Genomic DNA, 24,845 nt, shown 5'->3' with positions numbered 1-24,845 from the left:
CTGAGTTAAAGGTGCTGACAGGTTTCCTGCCTTTCCAAGGCAAAGGGATGCAAGAGGCTTTTACAGATACTGAGGAAAGTTTGGTAGATAGGAAAATTTCTGGAAAAAATAGAGCACATTTTATCTCAGGTCACCATGAAACTTGTGTTCCACAATGTCCCTCACTGCCTGTAAGACAGAGATTCCCTATCTGCTCTATTTTCTTTAGCACCTCTGCATTTGGCCCCTCTCACCAAGTAACCCCAGCACAGCACCTCATACCCAAGTGACCAAAATATGGTCATGGAACATTTCCTGCACTGAAGGTCATTTTGGGGATGTGAACCACGGTGGCAGAATGAGGAAATCCATGTTCCCAGCTATCTGCTTCTTTGCACTGGCCCTTCTGGTAAAAATGGGTCAGCAGACAAACATGAACTGGATCTCTGAGTACAAAGCAAACCTACTGTTCTTACTGTAACTTACTTTCACTGGAACTGCAGGAAAATAGGCAAGTGCTCTGTGTTATATAAAGTACTACTATTTCTGCATGAAATGCACTGCATAAACACAGAAGAATATAATTTATATGATCTTTTTTCCATATACACATAAGGATCTTTTTTTAAAGAATATTTAAAAATACAGTTTGGTTTGCACACATTGCCTCAAGGTTAGTTCAATCAACAGAGTTTTTCCAGATTTATTCAACATAACTATGATGAAAATCTCACTGTCATTCTCCTAGCAAGCTGCATAATCTCTACAGGATGCTTCCCTCACCTCTTTTAAGTCTTAGGCTGCTATGTTTTGAATTTGTAAGGATCAGATTATAAACACATATTTATTCCTCCATTCCAAATATGTCTCATACTGAATAGCTGTTCCTTATATACAATAACCATATTCTGTTGTCTTGTGTAGAGGAGAGGGAACAGCCTAACACAGAGGATTTTTGCCTGGAGGCAGGCTTCTTTATCTTTTACTTGGAATGTTACTAGCACTTAGATTTCTCCAGGACTGGGAAGAGCTTTGGCTGAGGAAGTCAAAGGACTCATTACCACTTTTTCAGAGCTCTGATTCCTTAGGTGGAAGAAGGCTAATTCAGACAGTGTTAATCTGAGCAGCCCAACAACTGCTCACATCTTTACATGCTTATCTAGCTGTCAAAGTGGCTGTTCCAGCAACCAGAAGAGGCACACAGCATTTTAAAAGCTGGAGAGAGGAGTTTCCCCCTGGTCCCCTCACAAAGTGAATTTTGAAGTCCTTCGATTTACTCTGTTTTCCTCTTGTACATCAGGGTGGCAGAGGATCCAAGCATGTTTCCACTGTCTGTGCAGTCAAAAGTAACTAGAAAAGTAAATTCATAGAATCAGAGAATGGTTTGGGTTAGAAGGAACCTTAAAGGTCTTTCAGCCCCTGCCATGGGCAGGGACACCTTCCACTAGACCAGGCTGCACAAAGCTCTGTCCAGCCTGACCTTGAACAGTCCCAGGGATGGGGCAGCCACAGCTTCTCTGGGCAACCTGTGCCAGGGCTTTATCAATCCCACAGGAATTAATTTCTTCCTAATACCTAATCTAAACCAACTCTCTTTCAGTTTGAATCCATTTGCCATTCAGATTCTGCACGTGAATAAGTTATCTCATTACTGTTATTCCAGACTACTTCCGTATTTTGGGGCCTCCTAGAATTAATCTTTTGCAGTGGAGCATGAAGCCTATTTTGTGAGCCTTTAACACTGCTATGAAAACCATTAAGAGACTTGGTACACAAAAATCATCCCTATATCTTTCTGTGTGTACATTACCCTACAGAATAGTTTGTTTCTAGGGAAAAGACCTGGACTCCATCAAAGAGGAAAATTAACGATATTTTTTCAACAAAGAGACCTAGGGGTATGTGCAACTCCTACCTGAGCCAAAAGTTTTCCAAAAGCAGATGTCAGGTAATGAAAGTACTGCCCACTTGTGTTGGGCACTGTGTGTGCCTGAGCTGATTCAGGTTTCACAGAATTTTCAATATGCAAAATAGGAAGAAGTACTTTGATACTCAAGTCCTGTTCCCCTCTGGCATTAGAAATGTTTGTGGTCTGCACATTTCCAAGAATTGTGTTTTATTTCATAATTTTTCTTTATGTGTGGCTTCTGAATGGGTAACCTATAATTCTTAGGCAAATTTTAAGTTACAAGGAAAGTAATGCAGCCTTGATGATGCTGTTACAACTTGAGGGATATAGAAAGCAGCATGTGAGATCACTGGTCAGCTGGTGTCCAAGGACAGTTTCCTGCACCAGGATACAGCCCAGAGAGCTCTAGAGTCCCTGTTGAAACTAAACTGACACTTCCAATTGTGTACATTAAGTAGCAGAACTCACTGGGAATACTAGGAAATATGCAGAAGAGATGTCAGTGCAAACAGTTGTCCCAGAGTTACAGCAGAATCCAATTGCTTCTCTACTGAATATGGTTCCAAAACAATCCTCAGCCTCTTGGTCTGTACATGCTTATGCTCTGTGTTGATTCAGAAAACATGTTTCATAAAATCCTCTCTGTATTCAAATTCATAATCTATCATCTGTCTGCTTTAAAAAAAACCCAACAGACTATCTGCAAAACAGTTCCCAGTATGGTAAGTTTCTTAAGGCATTAGACCTTGTGATTAATTTCATATTGTTTAGCACTAGATTGTTTTTATAAGGGTGGTTAATAAAATAGACAAACTGTAAAACTCAAGCCAGGCTGGGCACCCAGCCTTTCTGCTGGACACTAAAAGCATATCTTTTTCATTAAATGACACTAGGTGATTCTGAATGTTGCAGTTTAAAAATAGTTTCTAAGTCAGCAAGCCAAGAGTCTGTAGGATTTTTAAAAAATGTTCTTTGCCAGATGTTCTGATACTAAAATAAGCAATAGTGAGAGTGTTAAGTACTAACACAAACGGACAGAATATAGGAGAAAGCACCTAATAGAATGCAATAAAACCCCACAGACCCTTGCTGAGGTGCTGAGCAGGGTCCCAGCAGACCCTGCTGAGGGTTAGGAGTGGCATGAGCTTTGCTTGTGCCTTCACTGGCCAGTGAGTGCAGTCTCCATTTCAGGAGGACACTCACTTCAACCTGCCACTGCCTGCAGGTCAGTACAGCCAACACAGTGACTGTCACAAAGCCAAGATGTCTCCTTGTCCCCAGTGGCAAGGAATGCCCAAAAGCAGCTGATTTTTTTGTCTTTCAGATGTCACATCACAAACACTTTACTGATTACCATGCCATGACTGTACTGATTCTAAGGTGGTTTTCCCAGTTTGTTAGGTAGTGTCCTAAATTGTTCATTAGTAATTATACCTGTAACTCTTGTCTTTATCCAGAAGGATCCAAGTTCAGCACTTAATTGATTGTAGTAAGGCCTGGATCCTAAAGCCATTCCTCAAATAAGTCATCTCCCATTTCCCAAAAGGTTAGATTGCTCATAGCTGGTTACTGCTTTATACTCTGCACATAAATACTTCTGCAGAAATTACCAATGTTTTAAACATCAGGAACTGCCCATGGAATTTGTCTAAGCTATTCAAGGGATTAGTAGCAAATAACTGATGCTCTTCTGCTTTATATCCAAGTAAGGATAAAGCATCTCAGGACCAAGTTTTTATAACAATCCAGGAAGGAATAGAATTGTAAACATAAAAAGCTGAAAGATGGTGTTTCCAAAATTGACTGTGATCCATGTGATACACAATCTGTTTTTCCCAGAAGACTGGAAAGTCGGGTATGTGTACATTTTTGACTCTTCCCTCAAACCTTAGCCCTTGGACTCCTCAAGTATGGGCAGAGCATCAGGAACCCAGACAGGCTTCCATGAAAAAATATGTGATTGGAGCAAATTCCATTGAACCAGAAAATTTCCATAAAATTTCTGTGGTTTATGAAATTCACATCTAACACTGTTTTGTCAGACTATCAGGAAAGCAGTGGTGCTGCAATTCACACTGAGCTAGCATCCCTTCATGGCAAAATTTTTGCCATAGTGTTTCTTTGCATGCTCTGTCAAATGCACCACAGTTCATGAAATCTGTGAACTATACCTGCATGCACTTCTAGTTCATAGTTGACTTTCACATCAAGTTCTACAGGTCTTAGTTGATACAAATCCTGTTTGTATAGATCAACAGTTCCTCACACTACAAGCATCAGTCTCAGAAAAGCAGCATTCAAGCACGTATGTTGGCTGAATCCTGAAGGAAACCTTTCTATTGGCTTCATCAAGCCTGGAATTTACCCTGTGTGTATGGGGCATCAGCCCAGGCAGACAAGCTGGACAGAATCCCATGTTTGGAAGAGAGGAATGTTTGGATATAAGGATTCAGGCATAGCCACTGTATTCTCCAGTCGCTTTTTAAAAAAAATTTGTTTTGAATATAATCCATTTTTGATACAGTTGTATTCTGTTGTCTGTTTGTAAAATCTGAAGGATTTCTTAAGCCAGATTTAACCTCTAAAGTTACTTACAGGATAAATTGAAATCTATATCAGGTCATGTGAAGCCCAGGTTGTACATCTTGGCTCCTGCCATTACCTCATGCTAATGATGGTGATAAATCACTGCTGTCCATATTGCAGACTCATGGTCTTATCTTGATCACACTAAAATTGTAGGGAAATACAAGCATGGCCTCTCAACTTCTATACAGAAGTCTGAGCCCTTACAGAATAAATGGCAACCACAGAAACAGAGATATTTCCTTTACAATGATGCTATAACATCTTTACCCTATACATTGTATGTTGCTTCCACTGACATACTAAGAATGCCAGGAAAAACCCTTAGATTGAAGCCAGTTAATTAAAAGGATTCACACAGATGGTTTGCCTGGTACTTTACAGAGGCAGCTAATTAAAGCAATGTTAGTCAGCACCATTAAAATGCCAGATAAAGCTTTGGGAACAGTCCTGATTAGCAAGCAAGGTTTACAAATAGAGCTTTGAGCAATGCAGTATATTTGCAGTTAATTAATCTGATTCTAACCTGTCTTTTCTAAGGCACAGAATAATGTATGCTGATACCAGTATTAATGGCAAAATTTTTCAAAGCTCAAACCTGGCACTTATTAAAACAATCCACAATGACTCTAAATTCACATTCTACTGGAGAATATGATATCATGGGGGAGTCTGAACTCCTCTAATTAGCCATGATTTCAAAAGCATTAGAAAAGAAACCAAGTCTGAGTTAAGAAAATCAGTCACACACCAGCAAAGTTAGACAGAGAGAGAAACTGCACCAGACAGAAATTATATTTGGACACAAAAAAATAAACAAATCTTCCTTGCAGCTCCAGGCAAATGCTGTGTTTGGAGAGGATCAGTTGTGCTCTTCAATATGCCATCTCCAATATATGACTGTATATATTTTTTTGCAATAACAAGTAATGTGGTCTTGAACTGAAGACTTTTTAAGACCTGACTCTGTGCAATATTGAAATATGTCCAGTCAATGTGCTAAAAGATGACCATATGGACAGGCCTGTGCATAGGACTTAAATCATGGTCTTATGTCCTGTAATTGAAACTGACTTTTCTTACAATTATTTAATCAAATAAGACTTCAATTCCCTGAAAGGAGGTTGTAGGGAGGTGGGTGTCAGTCTCATCTCCCAGGTAACAAGTGACAGGATGAGAGGAAATAGCCTCAAGTTGCATCAGGGCAGGTTTACATTAGGTATGTTTAGAATGTTTTGACAGACAGGGTTGTCAAGCATTGGAACAGACTGCCCAGGGAAGTGGTGGCATCCTCATCCCTGGAAGTGTCCAAAAAACATGTGGGTTTGGCATTTGAGGACATGGTTTAGTGGTGAACATGGTGGTGGTACTAAGTTGAAAGTTGGACTTGACAATCTTAATGGTCCTTTCCAACCTTAATGATCCTGTGATTCTCTGGTTTAAAATAGCCATAGAATTTCATTCCAAATTCCACACAGGCAGATGTAGATGTGTTTTGGGCTGCATGTAATGATTTAGCTGTCACAGGCCCACCTCTGTGATAGATTAAAAGAAACACAGAAGAAAACAACTACCTAGTGCAGCTCTCTCTGCCATCATTTTCCAAGCAATAAAAGTTTCACTGTCCTCCTTCCTTATTTTGAAGCCACAGTTTAATGGCATTTGGTGATTTCCCTCGGAACTGAGTGATGTGGCATATACCAGGATAAATCTGCAGTAAGATTTACTCTCTTCATCCAACACTCTGAAAAGTCATGGTGAGTCATTCAGGTGTTGGTCTTAGCAAATGTCAAACCACAAGCAGAACACACACTGTTTTTGGACAGGCATCCCACATGAGCACAGCCATGTCCTGCAGAGGCTCTGTGAACAGGGGCTTGTCTCCAGTCAAGGACCATCTGTGTTATCCTTTCATTTCTCCTTCCATTTTAATTTCTTTCCAGTCTTCTGTTCTTCCAGTTACTCAAGGGGCAAGGAGATAACTAAAGATTTGTCAGTCTTTCCTCTTGCTTTCCATGAGATGACTCTCAGAAAACCCAAGAAAGAGATTTTAGTTTTGGGAGGCATCCCAGTCCTGAAAAGTGCCTCTTTATACATGTTTTCCAATATTTGGGCATAAATAGTAGCTGAATTTGTCAATTGAATTTTTTGCTGATGACTTTTGAAGGATTTCTTAATTAAAGCATACATCTTGCCATTCCAGACTGTGCATTACTAGCAAACCATACAGCAAGTGCCAAAAGCAATGCATTTCTGTGCCAAACACAGATGTTGTCAGGGCTCTGTACTCTTTATAAGATTTTGGAAAGGTGTCATTGGACACTCTTGATTGCTTTGAAATAATGATGAATCCAGTGCACCAACTGTGGAAGTGCAAATACCAAATGTGTCAGGCAATGAAATGTCAGGCAAGGAACCCTGACTAGCTGACTTCTGCCAGTCTCCTACAGAATGGACTTTGCTGACCCCATACACTCTCAAATACTGTAGTACATGTACGTTCCACAGACAGATTTCACATTACCCATTTAAAGTGTTAATATTTGATGGACCAATGTAATTAATATATGCTTTTATGGAAAACTAAATGACTGTGTTTAATGGCAGTACATACCAGCAGAAAACTGCCTTTTCACTTGAGCTCACAGAAGAAAAATGTACATTCTGTGGTGTCATGGTTTCACAGAAAAATATCTCCAGGTTTATCTGATAGGTAATGAAAAGGACTGTAGGAAAACCTGAATATTCAGGTTTCTTTTACGTGAAAGCCCAAACCCACTGATTGAAATTTCAGCTGCATTCCTAGAAATTTGCTGTGATTTGGGCTCCAGAGAACAAACACTCCACTGTTACTTCCACAGAGCCCTTGTTTGAAATGTCTTTTCCCATGCTGAGATGCTAAATTAATGTGAATATAAATATGTAGTGCCAGGTTCACTGCCCAAGCAGTATCAAGTAACTTACATTTCATGGATAAAGTGTACTCCCTTTGCACAGTTTATCAACTGCTAATACCTAAACAATCTAGGGGATGTTTTAGCATAAGGTATGGATAGCTTTATGTCTTGAAAAAACATTTAACCCATATGGTGCAGAACTTAAGATGATCCTGAGTTGAAGCAAGAGCTTTCAGAGTTGAATTGATGCTGCCATATTGTGCACTTTGTCATATGCATCAAATTCTGCAAAGTTCCCTCATCTGTACATCTGACATTAAAATGAGAGTGCATCAGTGCATGTCAGAGAAAAATTAACTTTTTAATTAGCTTTTGGCATCTGCTTTGACAAGTTTTGCCCGTTTTGAAAACAGCAGCAGCAAGGAATTGTGAAAGCCACTAGGAACAAACAGTTCATGGCTCTCTCTTGGCAGTCCCATCATTATTACTGGTGCTCCTCTACCAAAAGGTTTGTGCCTGTGGGTGGCAGGGAATCATCCATGCCCTGTGGCACAACTTGCTAACCTGCAATTAAGTGCTCTCTGGGCTATAATACTAGAAATAATTAAAAAAAAACATCATCAGTATCCAGTACTAAGAAGGAGGAAACCCTGCTAGAACAGGGCTGTTGATAGTGGGATTCTGTGTGCATGCAGGACCTAATGCCTTTTACATTAAAGCATGAAAGAGCCATGTACATGTAGCAGGTAGGCACATAACCACACCCTCTGTGCTAATACCAAATGCTACAGAACAAGGGAAAACACTGCAGCCTGAGACGGGGCCATTAGTGCTGCCATTGCTGTTGGTTGTCAGCATCCTAGGATTAACTGGGACAGTCACTTCTAAGTGTAATTTACCAAAGTTCAGCAAGATAGTAGCATATCACTTGTACTTTGCAGTATCACAAAACTTGTCATTTCATAATAAAGAGAAATGATAAGGGAAGTTTTTCCTCCCCTGTATTTATGATATTGTGAATTTTCAAGAACGTTTGCATGAAATGTTCCTTTTCCCTTGCTTCCAGAAGACTCCCTTTTCTCAGTAAGCAGCAAAATCACCGGGAAATCCTGTGAATACAATGGCACCACCTACCACCATGGAGAAATGTTTGTGGCTGAGGGGCTTTTCCAAAACAGGCAAGCAAACCAGTGTGCCCAGTGCAGCTGCTCAGTAAGTAACATGATTTGACAGATCTCTGCTCTGTCTATGCTCCAGTTCTCCTTTCTAGAAGATATGACACTGAAATATAAGCAATGCATAGCAAAGGCTGGGAATTGAGAATTAATGATTGAACCCATGAGAGTGCTCAGAGCTGGTGAGAGTGTGCAGTACCTGGTAAATAAATGCCAGATGACCTCTTAAACACAGTGCACAATGCATACCCGGCATCTGCTGTGACTGAGCTTACAGTGCACAGGCAGCAGGTAAAATACTGCTGCTTAGCATAGATAGAATATTCCCCTTCAGCCTAACTGGAAAATATAGCACTAAACCAATGACTGATTTCATTTAGACTGAGCTGATAAGTAAAGAGCCCCAAGGCTGGGAGGGGACAGCATTGAGCTGGCACTGGGCCACAGAGCCATTCCTGAGATGTCACAATTCAAATCCAGTATATTTGAGCAGTCACCCAGTGACTCTTCAGAGCGTGTCTGAACCAAAACATCCCTCTCAATCTAACCAGCTCTTCAGTATCAACTACTGGCAGCTCTCTACTTCCTCTCATAAAATCATCATCATATTCTTCATGAACTAATTATTTCATAATAAATACTGAACAGACTGCTCTAATCTAATATTCTGCTTTTTGCATAGAGTGGCATTTATGTAAACACATATTTAAGCATATCCATAAAAAAAAAAGAATATACAGTACCAGACAATCAACAACTCCTTCTAAATTCCCATTTGTATTTTACTGGCAGGAAGGAAATGTGTACTGTGGATTGAAGACCTGTCCCAAGTTAACTTGCTCTTTCCCAGTTTCTGTTCCGGAGTCCTGCTGTCCAGTTTGCAGAGGTACGTTCAAGGCCAGTCACAGAAGGACAGGTTCTGAATTTACTTTTCCCCTTTCAGAGCCTTGTCTGTGCACCAGCACTGTCACTCAGGACACTTTCTCCAAGTTTCCCATTTAATTACAATCCAATGTATTTTGGGAAATTACTCTGTGAGTGCCAACAAGGTAACATTGCTACCTTTGTTTTGTTAAATTGAAACAAGGTGAGAGTGCTCGGATGATAAAGTTGCATCCCCCTAATGAGGTAAATCAAGGCTTCAAATGATGTATTGAAGTAGCTGCCATTACTCTGGGTAGAGAAGCTTTGTAATGAAAGATGAGCTTCTATCTGACAAGGTAGCAGACCTACTCTAGTTGGGCAAGACCTGAGAATTTCAATTCAGAGGCAAGGGCAACTACTCCATTTTAAATTATGTGTCAGACAATACTCAGGTGACTTCAATATTTTACTAGCAATTGCCTTTTAGATCTTGTACCCACAGGACACTTGATTCTAGGGGCCTTCCCAGCCTCTCTGAATGTCAAAACCTGTCTGTCTGTCTAAAAGCCCAAAATATCTGAGAATTTCTAAATGTATTTTATCTCACTATTAGTATTATGGCACTTGAACCACCACTTTCAGGGTATCTAAGCATCTATGGCCTGTTCTCTAAGATGCAGATATGCACTTAAAGGTACCTGTGTTTTTCAGAAGTGCCACTCAAAATATCAGTGATGCTAGGATGCTTTGAAAATCTCCCCTACTTGCACCTTTGTGCTGCTGCATTCTTTTGATATTCTGCTTGTTTGAACTCAGTACTATTGCATGGTAAAAATATCTAGCTGGTTGTATAATTTTCCCTATGGTGCAAGAGCTGTGAAACACAAACCAGCAAAGTCCCACAGCACCTGACCTGAGGAGTTGGCTGAGTGCACAAATTGAACCAAAAGCTCTGAGCAGTGGAGGTCTGAGCCAGCAGGAAGGTACTTGAGAGTGCATCAGTGCTAATAAAGCAGCAGGATGCAGAGAGAGCTCTGTGCAATTTGAAGGAATGAGTCTTGCACAGAAGCTGTGTAGTGCTGTCAGTGCAGCAGGGTGACAAAGCTGCTTCCTCTGGGACCAAGCAGTGGTAATTAACTTATGTGTGGCACCATGGAGGAGCTGAGCTGATTTCTCAGGAGGGCAGAGCTCTGTGCTGTATGAACACATCACCTCAGACAGAACAAGGATGAGGATCTCTCTGCAGTTCTCCTTTGCACAGAGATTGTTCCTCATTCTTTGCTGCTTTGCCATGTTACTCCACAGTATCTTTACAAATCTTGAAACTTTTTGCCAGACAAGCTGCTTGTGAAGCCACCTGATCTCAAACAAGCAAAGTGATAGCTCTGTTCCCAGGAAGAAATACAGTGATATACTGTTTTAAATGTAATACATTGACAGTTAATTAAAGAAAATCCTTGTTAATTGTCTGATGTCAGTTACCAGGTAGTTACCTGAGCTGCATCTGAAACCAGCCTCTTCCAGTTACAAAAATCAATCTGACTTTCAAAGTACAAAGTATCAAACATACCTATGCAGCAAACCAGCCTTACAGTGGAGAAATCAGTCACATCAGACACAGTCACTAGTGAGAAACCAGTTCATTAGCATTTCCATAGCAGAGGTGAGATTACATCAGATTATGCACTTGAGGCGACCCACTGTCTGCAGTGATCCAGGGCTTTTTAAATGTATTCTCCTGTCTACTGCTCTTTTTTAAAAATGGTAAAATGATCATTTATCTCATAATCTACCTTGTCTTTTTCAATATGGCAGAAGCTTTTTTATCTCGCTGCTGTGTTTTCTATGAAATGCAAACCTAAACAAAATATTTGCAAAGATCTAGCACAGCTCACACGGAGGAAACTGTGTATCAGTTTCTGCTCCCTGCATGGCCAAGTATATTACTATCAAAATTTGCTGATTTTCATATTCATTCCTGTGCTACTCACTAGACCCTAATACAGCTGTAAAGCCAGGTGAGACTTTTCCCCTCTGTATCTCCCAAGGTGTTGTACTCCTCTAATGGATACTGTTCTGCTTCATGTACAGGAGATGGAGAATTGTCATGGGAACATTCTGATGGAGACATATTCCGGCAGCCAGCCAACAGGGAAGCTGTAAGTGGGAGCTACAGTTTAAGCACATACTTTCTTGCTGTGCTGTGCATGGCAGTACATTGGGGAAAAAACAGAAAAGGATGATAATGGGTCTGAATAACTACTGCCTCATTCTGGGTTCTGTGAATCTAGCCAAAAACAAGTTTCTTTCACTCAACCTGAATTCATGAATAATGCTAAATTAGAGCAAGAGCTCCTGAAGTCTCTGGATTTGTTTTTTTCTGTACATGCTCTATAAGAATAAAATTTGACAGTATTAGTTTGCTATGCAAGAATTGCTCTTAAATAATAATTGCAAATACTTGCTTCCCAGTTCACATACACACATATATTTACTATAGGGCTTCACTGTCTTTGGTGGTAAAAGTATCCATTAACAATTAACTGCTCAAAAGATGATTTTTGTAACAGCATTTGGAGAGAATCTGAAGGGCTTTTAAGCATTAGGTGCACTACTTAAATGCATGAACCAGCAGATCTTTGGGTGAGTGAGAAGAATCATGTCTATAAAATAAGTGTAGCCATGATATTTTCTGAAAAATCCTTTCCTTAGGATTTTTTCTCCTAAGAAGCTGAGAGGCCTCAGGAACAAAATGTAAACAATGATTATCTGCTGCTGTGGAATGCAACTGGTGGATCTGTGATTGGGCTCATGTGGTTGTTTCTAATTAATGGCCAATCACAGTCCAGCTGTCCAGACTCTGGTCAGTCACAAGCCTTTGCTATCATTCTTTTTCTATTCTTATCTAGCCTTCTGATGAAATCCTTTCTTCTAATCTTTTAGTATAGTTTTAATATAATATATATCATAAAATAATCAATCAAGCCTTCTGAAACATGGAGTCAGATCCTCGTCTCTTCCCTCATCCTCAGACCCCTGCGAACACCATCACAAATAAGGGCTGTAATATGAAACCTTCAGGTTCATGGGCATTTAGAAAATGATTCTCTGAAAAGAAGCAGTGTTTTTAGAAAACATGCTATGCACTTCACACCTACTTTTATCCAGCAGTACTCGTTCCCTACTCGTACCCCCATTCACTGGAATGAGGCATTGACTCTCCTGCTGCCTTTCTGTCTCCAGAGGCACTCCTACCACCGCTCCCACTACGACCTGGCAGCCAGCTCAGGCAGGCAGGCAGTGAACGTGCCCCGATTCCCCAGTGCCAGGGGCAACCGCGGGGCCCTGCCCGACCCCCAGCAGGCCTCCGGAACCATCGTCCAGATCGTCATCAACAACAAGCACAGGCACGGCCGAGGTAAGGACAGGCACTGCTTCCAGGATTGATCTGGGTCAGGATCAGTGACCCAGAGCTCAAAAAGACCTCTCAAAATATACAGCAGGATCTTGAAAATTCGCACTGCTATTGAGAAATCCAATGCAAATGAGGGAGGCAAAAGCAATAAGCTATGGAGGATATGAAATTCCTTCTTGACTGAAATCAGGTCTGCCTACATGTACAACATTGCATTTCACTCTGCAAAAGTAGTGTTGCTCTCCGAGTTACTTTGTGGGATTGTGCCCATTAATTCTGAGAGCTCATGTGCTGGCTGCCAGGGAAGTGAGTGCTTTGTGTCACAAAGGACACCCCAATGCCTTTAGATTCACTAACTTGTTCACACAGTGATTTGTCCTGGAGGAAATTGTTTGTGGCTATTTTCTTTACACTCTCTCCTATTTTGTAACTTTTATAGCTGCAAACAGCTTATATTTCAACTGCCCTGCAAATCTCAGCCATAAAGCTTTGCCACAGTATCAGGAGGTTTTCTGCCTCTGAGACTTAGCAAATTATTCTCATGAAAGACAGTCTTATGTCTTCCCCCACCTTCAACAGTTTCCTGAGACTGTGGGATACAAGGGATATCTCCCTCCCCTGTGACTAACATGAGAGGCAGAGTAGGCAATTAGCCTGTACTGGATGCCTGAGCTGTAGAGAGGCAAATTGAACCAATGCAATGACTCTCACTGTAAAGAATCTTTTAGTGCCTTCTGCTAATAGAATATAGGACATGCTATGTTTTGGGGACAGCAGAATTTTAAGCCCATGTGGCAAACCATATTCAAGTCATGCTCCTCATGCACTACAGGAAGGACAAAAATAAAGAAAATAGCATTCACCAGTTAGTAGGACAGCAGGTTTTGTACAGTAAAAAGGGTGGAATGCTCAGTTCCCACAGGAGGTGTACTTCTGTGAACAGAGGTCTGCAGGAACAGGCCTAGGAAGCTATAAAAGAAATAGCTGTAAAAACACATGCTCAGAAGAGCATCTATCCATAAATACCAGTCAGCATACTTAGAAACTACCACAAAGAGTTAAAATCCCTTGTATTAGGGCCAACTAATCTTTTAAGGTATTAACTAACAGAAGGAATGTTGGCTATAGGATCTTTATTATCCACCTGAACAAGCATGAAAAAGCATTCAGATCATGCCAGTGTTTTATGGTGAATCTAGGAGCAGGAATCTCCACACAGTGCAATGTCTTTGACATGTAATTTGCACATGAAGACATCATCAAAGCAGTTTCTAACTGACTTGTTTCAGCAAATAAAGGAGATACAGATGAGCAGCATATTTCTGGATGCAGTATAGCTTCAGACACTCACTGCCTGGAGAGTGTCTGAGAGATCCCCATGATGGAAACAGGAATGCTGACCATGTGTTTTCTTTTGTTCCTGTGCAATTAACAAGTGTTTTAGTAATTAATGCACATGTCCCTTGAGACATATTTCAACAAGTTAAAGAACAAACTCACAGCTCTTCTGACATGCAAATACTGTGTGGTTGTGTGGATACAGATTTCTCATTCTGAGCATGAAGAGCACTAAAAACAGGGTAACTAGAAGTTATTTGCCAGTATTTCGCTTTTGCTAGAGTCTTCATCTCCTGCCTCAGAGTATTTATTTAATTGTTCTGTGTCAAAAACCCCTTAAAAGACAGAGAGTATGTATCTATACAGTGTCATGTATTATCCCTTCACCTGTCAGGGAGAACTCAGGAAGTATTTATGTCCATAAAGGACCTGGAGAACTCTGGCTGGGGGAAAAGAAGTCCATGGAAGCATACAAATTAGCAATAGTATGCTATTTAGGCATGTAAGAAGCCTGCTGAGCAGCTGAGTACTTACCAGTTTTTTCATTTATAGCTCTTTCTCCCATGTTCTTAGTTTACAGATAAAACTTCACTTTTATTTGAGAAACAAAACTGTTTCCTATCTCTAAAAAAAATCTCATGTCTTAAAAAAAGAGTTAAAAAGTAGCAAATTACTAACTAAATGATAGCATAAGCTCATGAAAGACATTGCAAAAAACACTCCCCATAAATCTCAGTAACTCACTAAAATATATAAACCAGTTGGTTACATCTGTTACCAGTTAGATATAAATTTCAGATTACAGATAAAATTTAAATTGCTTTTGAAAGTTACAGGCAAAATAGGAACATATTTTACAAATAAAAAACATTAATAAAAATGATGGCATATTAGAAGAATTGGAAATATTTACAACATATCCCAGCTCCACTTTTGTTGCTTTTAGAAATCAGGCAGTGCCCTTTCTTTCACCTTGTTAGGATTAGTTTGCATTTTTCTTTGTGTTTATAAAATATTCTAAAAGAAAGAAGTAGGATTTATAGGACAAATGGAAACATGGTGTAAAGTGATTTAATTCCCATCAACTGCTGGGTGACCCAAAGTGGCTTCTACCAGGCATGGATTTTTCCACTCTCTTTGTGTCAGCTGTATTTCTCTGACTCCCAGGGGCTCAGATGAATAAATATTCTGAAGTTCTTAGAAGCTTTTGGAATGAAATTTCAGTCCCTAATGAATCTTTTCATGTTTTCTTGTGATTCCAAAAGCCAAATGAATTTATATACCTATCGACATACCTATTTCCACAAAGGAATTAAACTTCATTTTGCAAGTATTCTGTGTTTTTTTCAGTGTGCTACATAGCAGGACTCTCATGTACAGGCAATAAAAGGCCCAGGTATCACTAATCCAGCCAGCTGATAGCATTGCTCTCACTGCAAAGGCTGTGTTCAGCAAATGGCTGGAGCTGTGCAGATGACTCAAATGACATGAACTTGTCATCTCCAAATTCAATTCAAATGCAGCCAAAGCCACTGTAGCAGGCTGTGTCCTGTGTATGGACTGAGAATACAAGGGGAGGGAGTGAGTTTTCTAAGCTGGTTAATGCATAACTGAAATGCATGAACTGGGGGGGAGCTAGTCAGACACTTGACCTTCACTGTTTTCCTCAAAACTTAATGGACATCAGCATCAGCAGAGTTGGCATCAAGGAAAAGCTGCTCAGAAAAGGGTGACCACGGGCTCAGACTCATTTTAAATAAAGGAACTACAAGTTAAAATTAAAAAGCAGAGAAATGGGCCTGAGATGCTAACAGATGATGCAGAGACACTACTTTAAACAATGGGCATGAATTAAATTAGTATTTATAGACAAGTAGGAAGTGAACATACCTTTTCCACTTGAACTTTTTCTTCTTTTTCTTTTCTTCTGTAGTTTGTGTTTCAAATGGCAAAACATACTCACATGGTGAATCTTGGCATCCCAATCTCCGGGCCTTTGGAGTCGTAGAGTGTGTGTTGTGCACCTGCAACATCACCAAACAAGAATGTAAGAAAATTCACTGTCCAGAACAATATCCCTGCAAATACCCTCAGAAAGTAGAAGGAAAATGCTGTAAAGTCTGTCCAGGTAAAACAAAGTTGATCACAGACCACCTTTTTGCTGTGCATGTTAAAGGGCTTGGCTCAAGCCTCCTGACCACAGGCTCTGATGTGAACAGCAGCAGCAGCTGTGCCATGTTCCAGGGGTGTGCAGGGGCCTCAGTGTGAGACAGCAGAGCTGCCTGGCCACCTCTCCTCTTGCTGCTGCTCCTCACACAGGGGACATGCTGCTGGCACATGTCCTTAGCAGTCACTGCCTTTCTCTCTGCTGTTAACACGACTTCCTGATGCTCACTTCCAAAGAGAGTATTACAGAAATGTATACAGAAAGTTCATTACTGCCAAAAGACTCCCATCCTTCCCCCACTACAGTGCCAACAGAACCTTCAGATATTTTCTAGCTTCTAAAATCCACGTGGAGATAACATCATTTCTGCTTTTTAAAATGTACCAGAAGGATTCATAACTCTGATTGGTGTCAGTTACATAACTTAATCCTTAAAATAAATACTAACTTATCACAGATTTAGCATTGTGTCTATGCTGTACTAATGATAAAACTTATGTAGACATTACTAAAATAAGTGTTTACAGCTAGTGAAAAATCTCCTAAAAGGATTCTGCTGATGGTTTGCCAAATGAAAAGCCATATTTCATGTAATACAAAAGGTAAAGGACTGTCCAGTTCCCTTATGTGCCTTTAAACAGTTCCCTTATGTACCCATTTCTGTGTTTGTTTCGTGATGCACTGGGCAAGAATGCTCTGAGGAAATGAGCTGCTCAGCCACTGTAGAAACATTTGTGCAGAATGCACACTTCCCATCTTCTCCTGCTAGTCTTGCTTACTGGGAAAAAACATGATGCAGAGGCAGTAGGCAGGCAGGAGGTGTGTATCTAGGCCTTTTGAATGCTTGTGAAGCAGAGATCCACAGATTTCATTGGAAGAACAGCCAACAAAGCCTGGCTAACAGGCTTCAATAGAAAAATTAATGGCAAAAAGGAGGCTACTGCCTTGTTTTTGAGATCTATGTACCCATTTTTAAGAAACCCGAACCTTTTCCTGCAGTCTGTCTTGTACATGTGGAGATGTATTAATTGTTAGGTGTTTCCACAAAAAGTGGTCTGAGCCTCTGAGTTGTATCATCTCTCTTATACTCCTGCCCAACTTTCAATTGCAAACAGAATAATTACAATTTCTACTTAGCCTCTACAACTTTACCAGGTGGGCAAGAGATAATGTGTGCTGTGGCTGGCTCAGGCTTGCACTGGCCACGTGGCTGCTGCCAAGCAAAATGCAAACCTCATAGATTCTTTTCCTCAGCAAAACATTAATTTGGGTCTCTTCACTCTAACCAACCACCAATTTTCATTTAGTTCTTTTACTACCCTGAGATTTCTAACATAATTTCAAATATGCTTGAAAAGTAGACAACAGGTTCAAGACTTGTGAGGAGTCTCCCAGACCACATTGTTTTACACAGCTTATTCCCTCAGGAAACTGGATTAGAAGTATAAATACTGTTTTACCACCATGGACAGGCTACCAGAGCCTGGCAGAACACTGTTAAGTGTCTGTGTTAACAGCTGGAGATGGATTTGTGTGGCCATACAAATGAACATTCTACTTTCAAACTAACCATTCTTGGCTATTGTAAATTCTGGAGGACTTGATTATAGCTGTAGTATGTGCTCTGTCCTTTTGTTTTTTAAACAGAAGATGTGCCAAGTCAAACCTTTGACAACAAAGATTACTTCTGTGGGAAAGAGACATTTCCTGTCTATGAATCCATTTTCACAGAGGAAGGAGAAACCATCAGGAAAATTGCAATAGAGATTGAAAAGCCACCTCAAATAGAAATACATGTGTGGACAATTAGAAAAGGTGAGTTGAGAAATTTCTTTCTTTAAACAGTGCATCACCTTCCACTAAAATCCCAGGACAATTTACAGATTTAAGCATTTTGCTGTTCTTTTGGCTCTTTAGGATATTACTATTACAGCCACTTCCATCATACTCAAATTTTTCTGTACAAAACTCATTAGAAACACACAAAGCTGTAGTTCTGCTAACTCCTACCCTTCATTGGGAGCAAAAGCACAATGACAAACAGGTTTTCAGTATTACTCTGTAATTTATTGCAGATAAATGGGTAGTAGGGTTTGAAACAAGTGCCTGGAGGCTCTTACTTAGGATTACTTACTTAGGACCAAAAAGCTTTCCATTGAAATTGGTCTGCCCTGTCTGCCATGTGATGATACACCCATGATGGTGCATATAGAATATGGGCAAAAAATGTGTTAAGGATGGAAACAGTATCTTTTACTAGACTAACTGGTAAAATTAGAACAAAATAGAGAAGCATTCAGAAGCCCAAGCACTACTGCAAATTATGAACTTTCAGTGTAATAAAAATTATCTCCAGCCTCATAAAAATCATCTCTATCTACTTTAAGCAAAAAGCATATGATCCTCATGGGGAACCCTCACACAGTGCACCCTTTTGCATGGAAATTATACATCTCTAGATGCTTTAAAGGAGAAAGCCAAGGCCAAAGTGGGAGCAGAAAAGAAATCACAGAGCACTGGGAGGTTCACAACTAGCCTGTGTGTTAAAAAGCCACAAAGCCTAATAATGTTTTGACAGTCGTGTTGCCTGCTGGCTCAAAATGGTATCTGACTGCAGAATTATGCTGTTTTTCTCCAAGACACTGGGACTTTGGGCTTCTGTTGTAATCTTACATTTACTCATAATTAAGAAGGATTCAATGTTTTGGAAAAGAATTGGCTAATTCTCACACCTCTCACAAACTCGCTGCAATCCCAGTTTCACAGGAGAATAGTTTTACAGGAGAAAAGGAAAAAAACCAGAGGGATGGAGAAACAGAATTTAAAAAAGAATAGACTGAAAATTTTACAAAAAGGTAGGGCAGCACTCTAGGTTTAGAACAATGGGCACATTTCCAGTAACATGCACTTCTCATTTCTTTGCTGAAGGGATTCTGCATCACCTCTATGTTGAAAAATTGTCCAAGAGAGAATTTGAAGGACTTCCTTACTTCAAGTTGATAACAAGGACAACCCTTAGTAAGTAAAATTCTGACCTACTGAGGTTTCTACTCTCCATATAATCATAGCCATGAAAAACATTCTCTGTTGCTCATCCCAGTCAAATGGATCTACTGAATTTTCCACTAGTATATGATCACAATATTTGATAAGTTGAGATTTAAGTAATCAAAGTACAGCAATTTAAAATATAGATACATGTAACAGTAGTTCATGTACATGCTGTCTAAGTCTCTTGTGTTTTGATAAAGTACAATATAGGATCTTTTCTGCCCATGCTAGAGTAAGTCTGAAATATGACTAATGTCAGCACAGCTGCAGAATTTGGATTTATTTATGGAACATGTCAAGTTACCCCAGTGTTGTAGAAAGAAATTTAGAAGGGAAAAAAATCAGATATTTTTAAAGGGGTTCTACATGCACTTATGTTGTATTTGAAAGATTACTTTCCTATGCTCTTAACAACACCTTCATTATTAAAATATGTTTTATGAAAGGATATGTACTATTTTTATCACTCTTGATTCAATTTGGTTTTTGTATTTCATCCAGTTTGGGATTGTGACAGTAGTTAACAATTAGTAATTCAGCTAATTTGCTAACTGAAATAGGATATAGATATTTTTAATTCCTAGTTCTTTCTTATTACAATTAGAAATTTTTTCTATAACTTTTTTCCTAGTTAAAAGTCTTTTTCCCAGAAATAATATGTTCTTAATTGTTACAAACCTATTGAGATACACATATGTTTTCATATAAAAAATTCCCTAGTTTTTTGCTGTCAGCCTTCCATAAGCTTCTTCTTGTTATCTGCAATGTATTCTAGTAGCCAGTAGTATTCTAGTTACCAGGACAGCATGCATTTCTATTACCACTATCATAAATGTGTAGAAATATTATTTTCCATCACACTTTGTATTAGGCACAGGTAGGAGGAGTTCACAGTACATGAAACATTTAGCTGTGTTGCTTCCCAGCTTTTAAATACTTTGGTTTACCAGGGTATCTAGTGTCATGAAATGGTTGAATAAATAGAGCCAACTTACAGGACTACTTAATTAAAGAAAATAGTAATATTCTGATCCATATTTATTTTTTTAACAAAGTTATTTTGCATGGAATATGTTACATGGTTTTAAGATGCTTCAAATATTTTCCATGGGAGGATTGGACATTCCCTCTTTGACCATTGTGAATCAGTTGGTTTGCAGAGTGCTTGTAAATGTCTTCAAAGTCCCTGTGCCCTTTTCTAAGTCAATATCTGTCTCCTTTGTGTTTTTGTTTTCAGGCCAGTGGAAAATATTTAGCGAGGGAGAAGCTCAGATCAGCCAAATGTGTGAAAGCAGAGTGTGCAGGACTGAGCTCGAGGATTTGGTAAAGGTTTTGTACCTTGAAAAGTCTGAAAAGGGTCACTGTTAAGGGAGACAGCACTGGAGGGAAAAACACAAGAAAACTTCTGAAAACTTGGATCTGCAGCTGGACTGCAGGCTTATTTTGCTTAAGTCAGCAGTTGCCCTAAACCCCAAAACTATAATGCAGTAATTATTCACATCATGCACAGCAAATTTGCTGCTTTATGTGTAGTGGTCTGTGTCAACTGTTCAAATATCTCCTCCAAAAGACTAGAAGGCTCTGTGTTACTGGTGGGGGAAGGAGAAAGAAAGACTGTGCTTTCCTAGAGTTGCATTTCTTTACAAGTTAAAAAGAGAAAACAGAACATTTTTACTATTATTATTTGGCAAGTTATTCAAACTAATGAAAAGAAGGACACCTAATAAATGTGCAGGAGCTATGGAGAGCATTATATCCTGTCCTGAATTTATACCATTTCTGGTGTTGAAATGATTCATGGATTTCTTGTAGTAGTGAAGGAAAAATAGGAGTGATACAATATTCATGTTGGAGACATAAATACCAGATTTAAACTAACAGACTCCTTAGCAGCCTGCCTTTGGGATGATGTCTTGTAGTTGAGCAAATAAAGTCCATAAACTGAACAGCAGGTGTTAGTGGCAATCAATATATTTTTGTAGCAATTGGAGCAAATGTTGGCTTTCAAGTGGTTTTCACTGTTTCTTCCACCCACTTCCCTAAAAGTGTTAGCTCCCTATAATAACCCTAATAACTTCATTCTTCTGGGCCCTATTTACACATGCTCTTGGCTGGTAAACCACCTTCTAAAGAGACGTAGCAGAAAGTGGTGAAGTACTTGCAGTATTTTCAAAACACCTAAACCATTAAAACTCATGATTAATAATGCCTTAAAAGTTGTGACAGAACTTAATTTATTTGTTCTGATTTGTTACAAACACAATCTTCATTTTTCTGAGGGTGACCTCTCAATTCTCATGTGTCAAGAATAGCTCTCTCCCATGACAAACAACAAACAGCTACAGGCTTGTAGAGCACAACAAGCAGCTGCTTGTTGTGACAACTGTTCAGGAAAAAAACTCAAATCTGAGAGATTCTGTTAAAATTAGTATAGCATGTCTGCAGTGTGTTTAAGAGAAGTGACTTTCATCTGCAGACTAATTATAACAATTTGAAAACTGTTTTCACCAAAATCCTGCACTGCCCTGTGGCTGCAATATTGGATTAAATCCCAAGATGCAAGTGGCTCTGCCTGCTTTTGCTCCCGTTTTCTACTCCACAAGCAGACAGGAATAGTGCTGTTCAAACACAAGCTAGGAAACAAAGCTTTATGGAAATGGCCTGAGCCGGGGGCTGGGGCTTCACAGGGAGTGAAATCAACAGTGACAGGAAGGATTTTGAGGTTTGTCATTCTGCCAGTGACAGCACTCAAGGGTGTCCACATTCCTAAAGGGATGAAGTTGTGGGAGAGGTTGGTGCTGAATGCCAAAAGCCCATTCAGGCAGAGCTTCACCATGGTGAGGGGATCCTTGGCTGGGGCAGCAGACCCTGGCAGCCTCCATCAGACAGTGCAGGCCTCAGGACCAGGCTTCTCCATGGCACCCAGGGCCTGGCCGTGCTGTGTGTGTGTGTGAGTGGGATGCAGGGCTTCTCAACAAAGAGGAGCAAGTGAGGAGAACAGACATGAAGGTGAAGGAAAGGCTGAAGGGAATTAGGAGAAAACATACAGGGTGATGTCAGGACCACCCTGCTGCCCCTAGGGCTGGACAGAGAGCAGATGAGGTTTGGGCATACAGGCCATTTGAAAGTGCAGCAAGTTGAAATGCAGGAACACCTGGCAAAGAGAAATCCTCTATATCACTGTTCATGAAAAGGAGAACTAAGTGAACTGTCCTGCCACCTTTCCAGGGGACTGATGCTTCCATAAGTCCTGTCCTGGTGTTGGAAAGGGGTGTAGCATATCAAAACAAAGGCCCTAAGACCTCACTGCACCAGAGCTGCAGTGTAACTGCAGAAGAAGCAGTTTGGCATGAGAAGCGCTGATTGCACATGGCAACTACTGGGTTGAAATGTGCTGCAGGACTGTAAAATTTTATTATAAATCTTTAGGAGGAGGTTCTGAAGAATTGTAGTGTTCTGTGAGAAGACCAGCAGTTGATTTCTCACCTAACAGGCATTGTCTGTTTGTAGCAGTAGCTGGTGGCAAAAGACTAAGTGGAAAATGTACAGTGTTTGTAATTTTTTTTAATGAGGATGGCAACCTGCTTTTTTGGATTTGTGACAGGACTGGTGGAATCCAGATTGTGTATTTATTTTATAATAAACATTTCTTAAGAAAAGCAAAAAGCATCATTTAGTAAAATGCAGTGTTGCGTTTTTCCGGTTTCTGGTCACTAAAGACAACAAAATACACAGTGTCATGTTTTGCATTCTCTTCATGAGATGTATGTCTGTTACAGTACTTATTTATGTACTTGTTGTATCACTTTGACCTGGTTTGATAAATTAATAAACTCTGAAGTTGATAATAAAATAAGATGGTTTGCCTAGGGTGCTGTTTGTTCAAGGTGTTTGGTTTTAGCTCCCTGCTTGCAGGTGGCTGCTGGCACCTCAAGGTCTGAAGTCATGTTCCCAGCTGGGTGCAGTGCATGACTGCCTGCTGTGAAATCAATACTGAGTTATGGAAGAGTCAGACTAGAAAATACCCAATTTAATTCAGCTTTCACCTACCCAGCTAGATTAATTTTGAAAATCAAAGCATTGACATCCATATATGGAAAACAACCTAAGAAGAAATCAAGCATTGCCAACTGAAAGAACAGTACAGGACTTACTGCTTTCTGGGCAAAACATATTCTGAAACTCAGAATAATTGGGGGAATGTTGATGGAATCAATCTGTCCTAATGCCTAAAAATGAGATGGTTTTCAGAAACATAAGGGAAAAAAATGTACATGGCTAGCAGTGTTAACTAAAATGAAGAATATCAGCCTTGGCAAAGATGAGTGTTCAAAGTAAATCACTTTAAATCAGTAGGTACATCAAATCTGGAATCCAGAATATCTCTGGAAATTTCTAATGAAACTCGTTGTAATTTCATCACACCTTGTATATTCATTTTGGCCATCTTTTCCTTTTAGAAGAAGTCTGTTAGGAGAATCCTTTCCATGAGAACACACTCCAGGCACATGGGCCTGCTCTGCTCTCCTAACTCCATCAGGGGCATTCACCTTCCTACTAGCTGAAGACTGAAAGTCATCAACTGTCAGGCTTGCACAGCTGCATCCCCATTGAATGTATTCTCTTGATTTCATAACATCCAATGCTTTTTAGCAGCACACTAAATTTTATTGCTCACTTCTACCCCCTTCTCACGTACCAGGGTCATCTCTGGCTCCACATGACTCCACAGGTCAGGAGGGGCTGGGTATGGAGCCAGGAGCCCTATTTACTGCTGTGTTCTTCTGAACACTTTGAAATATACCCACACAAGTACAAGAGAAACAATGTGTCAGCCTAACTAACACTCTCCCCTTCCTACACTATTCATTTAAAAAAAGGTCAAAGCATTTCACAATTCAGATGATGACTCCTTCCAAAATAATTGATAGCACATGAAGTATTTGCGTAATGCTGGTGTGCTCTAGTGCCTATTGTGTTATCCATCTAAGATAAAAGCCAAGATTTTAGTGATTTATTGAGGGAGGGGTGCAAATTGACAAAGTTAATTCTTATTTCCATTTATTACTTTTGTTAGAGGTTTAAAAAATGTCTTCATCTTTTGATCTGAGGTTTTGGACTGTTTTACTTTTTGGGTAAAGTATGTCTGCAACTACATGAGTATATGAGTATGAATCCACAACCCTCCCTTCTCACATAACACCAACCCAACTATGAGCAAGAATGCAAAGCATCCAAAGCAAAAACAAGTAATTGATCTTAACCCTGCAAAACAGTTTTTAATGTAGACACACTGGATGATAGTTCATTCAGTAAATGCAGTGAGCCTGATTGCACTACCACTTAAAGTAAAAAAATCCCAGTCTGTCCTCAAGTGACCTCAGCTCAAGAGACACAGACAGTACATCACACTAAGCATAACATGTGGCTAACTACTACAAACAGGACCCATAGCTAATTATCT

General features: G+C 39.8%; 1 protein-coding gene across 3 annotated transcripts in view; it reads left to right on the top strand.

Annotated features, from left to right (window-relative positions):
• CHRDL1 (chordin like 1) overlaps positions 1 to 23,237 on the top strand; it is a 38,810-nt gene extending 15,573 nt beyond the window's left edge. Inside the window, exons 5-12 of one of the 3 annotated variants that reach the window (XM_071442475.1) lie at positions 8,441 to 8,583; positions 9,339 to 9,432; positions 11,502 to 11,569; positions 12,654 to 12,828; positions 16,097 to 16,291; positions 17,978 to 18,145; positions 19,259 to 19,348; positions 20,619 to 23,237. In XM_071442475.1, coding sequence (XP_071298576.1) covers positions 8,441 to 8,583; positions 9,339 to 9,432; positions 11,502 to 11,569; positions 12,654 to 12,828; positions 16,097 to 16,291; positions 17,978 to 18,145; positions 19,259 to 19,348; positions 20,619 to 20,749 — 1,064 coding nt within the window. In that variant the 3' untranslated portion in view covers positions 20,750 to 23,237. Of the gene's footprint in view, positions 1 to 8,437; positions 8,584 to 9,338; positions 9,433 to 11,501; positions 11,570 to 12,653; positions 12,829 to 16,096; positions 16,292 to 17,977; positions 18,146 to 19,258; positions 19,349 to 20,618 lie in introns of all 3 variants that reach the window. The other 2 variants (XM_071442474.1, XM_071442473.1) reach the window with 2 other exon arrangements.
• The last annotated feature ends 1,608 nt before the right edge of the window (positions 23,238 to 24,845 follow it).

Source organism: Agelaius tricolor, unplaced genomic scaffold (genome assembly GCF_023055355.1).
Source record: "Agelaius tricolor isolate 1412-34295 unplaced genomic scaffold, bAgeTri1.0.p SCAF_17, whole genome shotgun sequence".
Taxonomy (NCBI): Eukaryota; Metazoa; Chordata; class Aves; order Passeriformes; family Icteridae; genus Agelaius; species Agelaius tricolor.
Note: the sequence above shows the minus strand (reverse complement) of the source record. Positions and strands in the feature narration are given on the sequence as shown.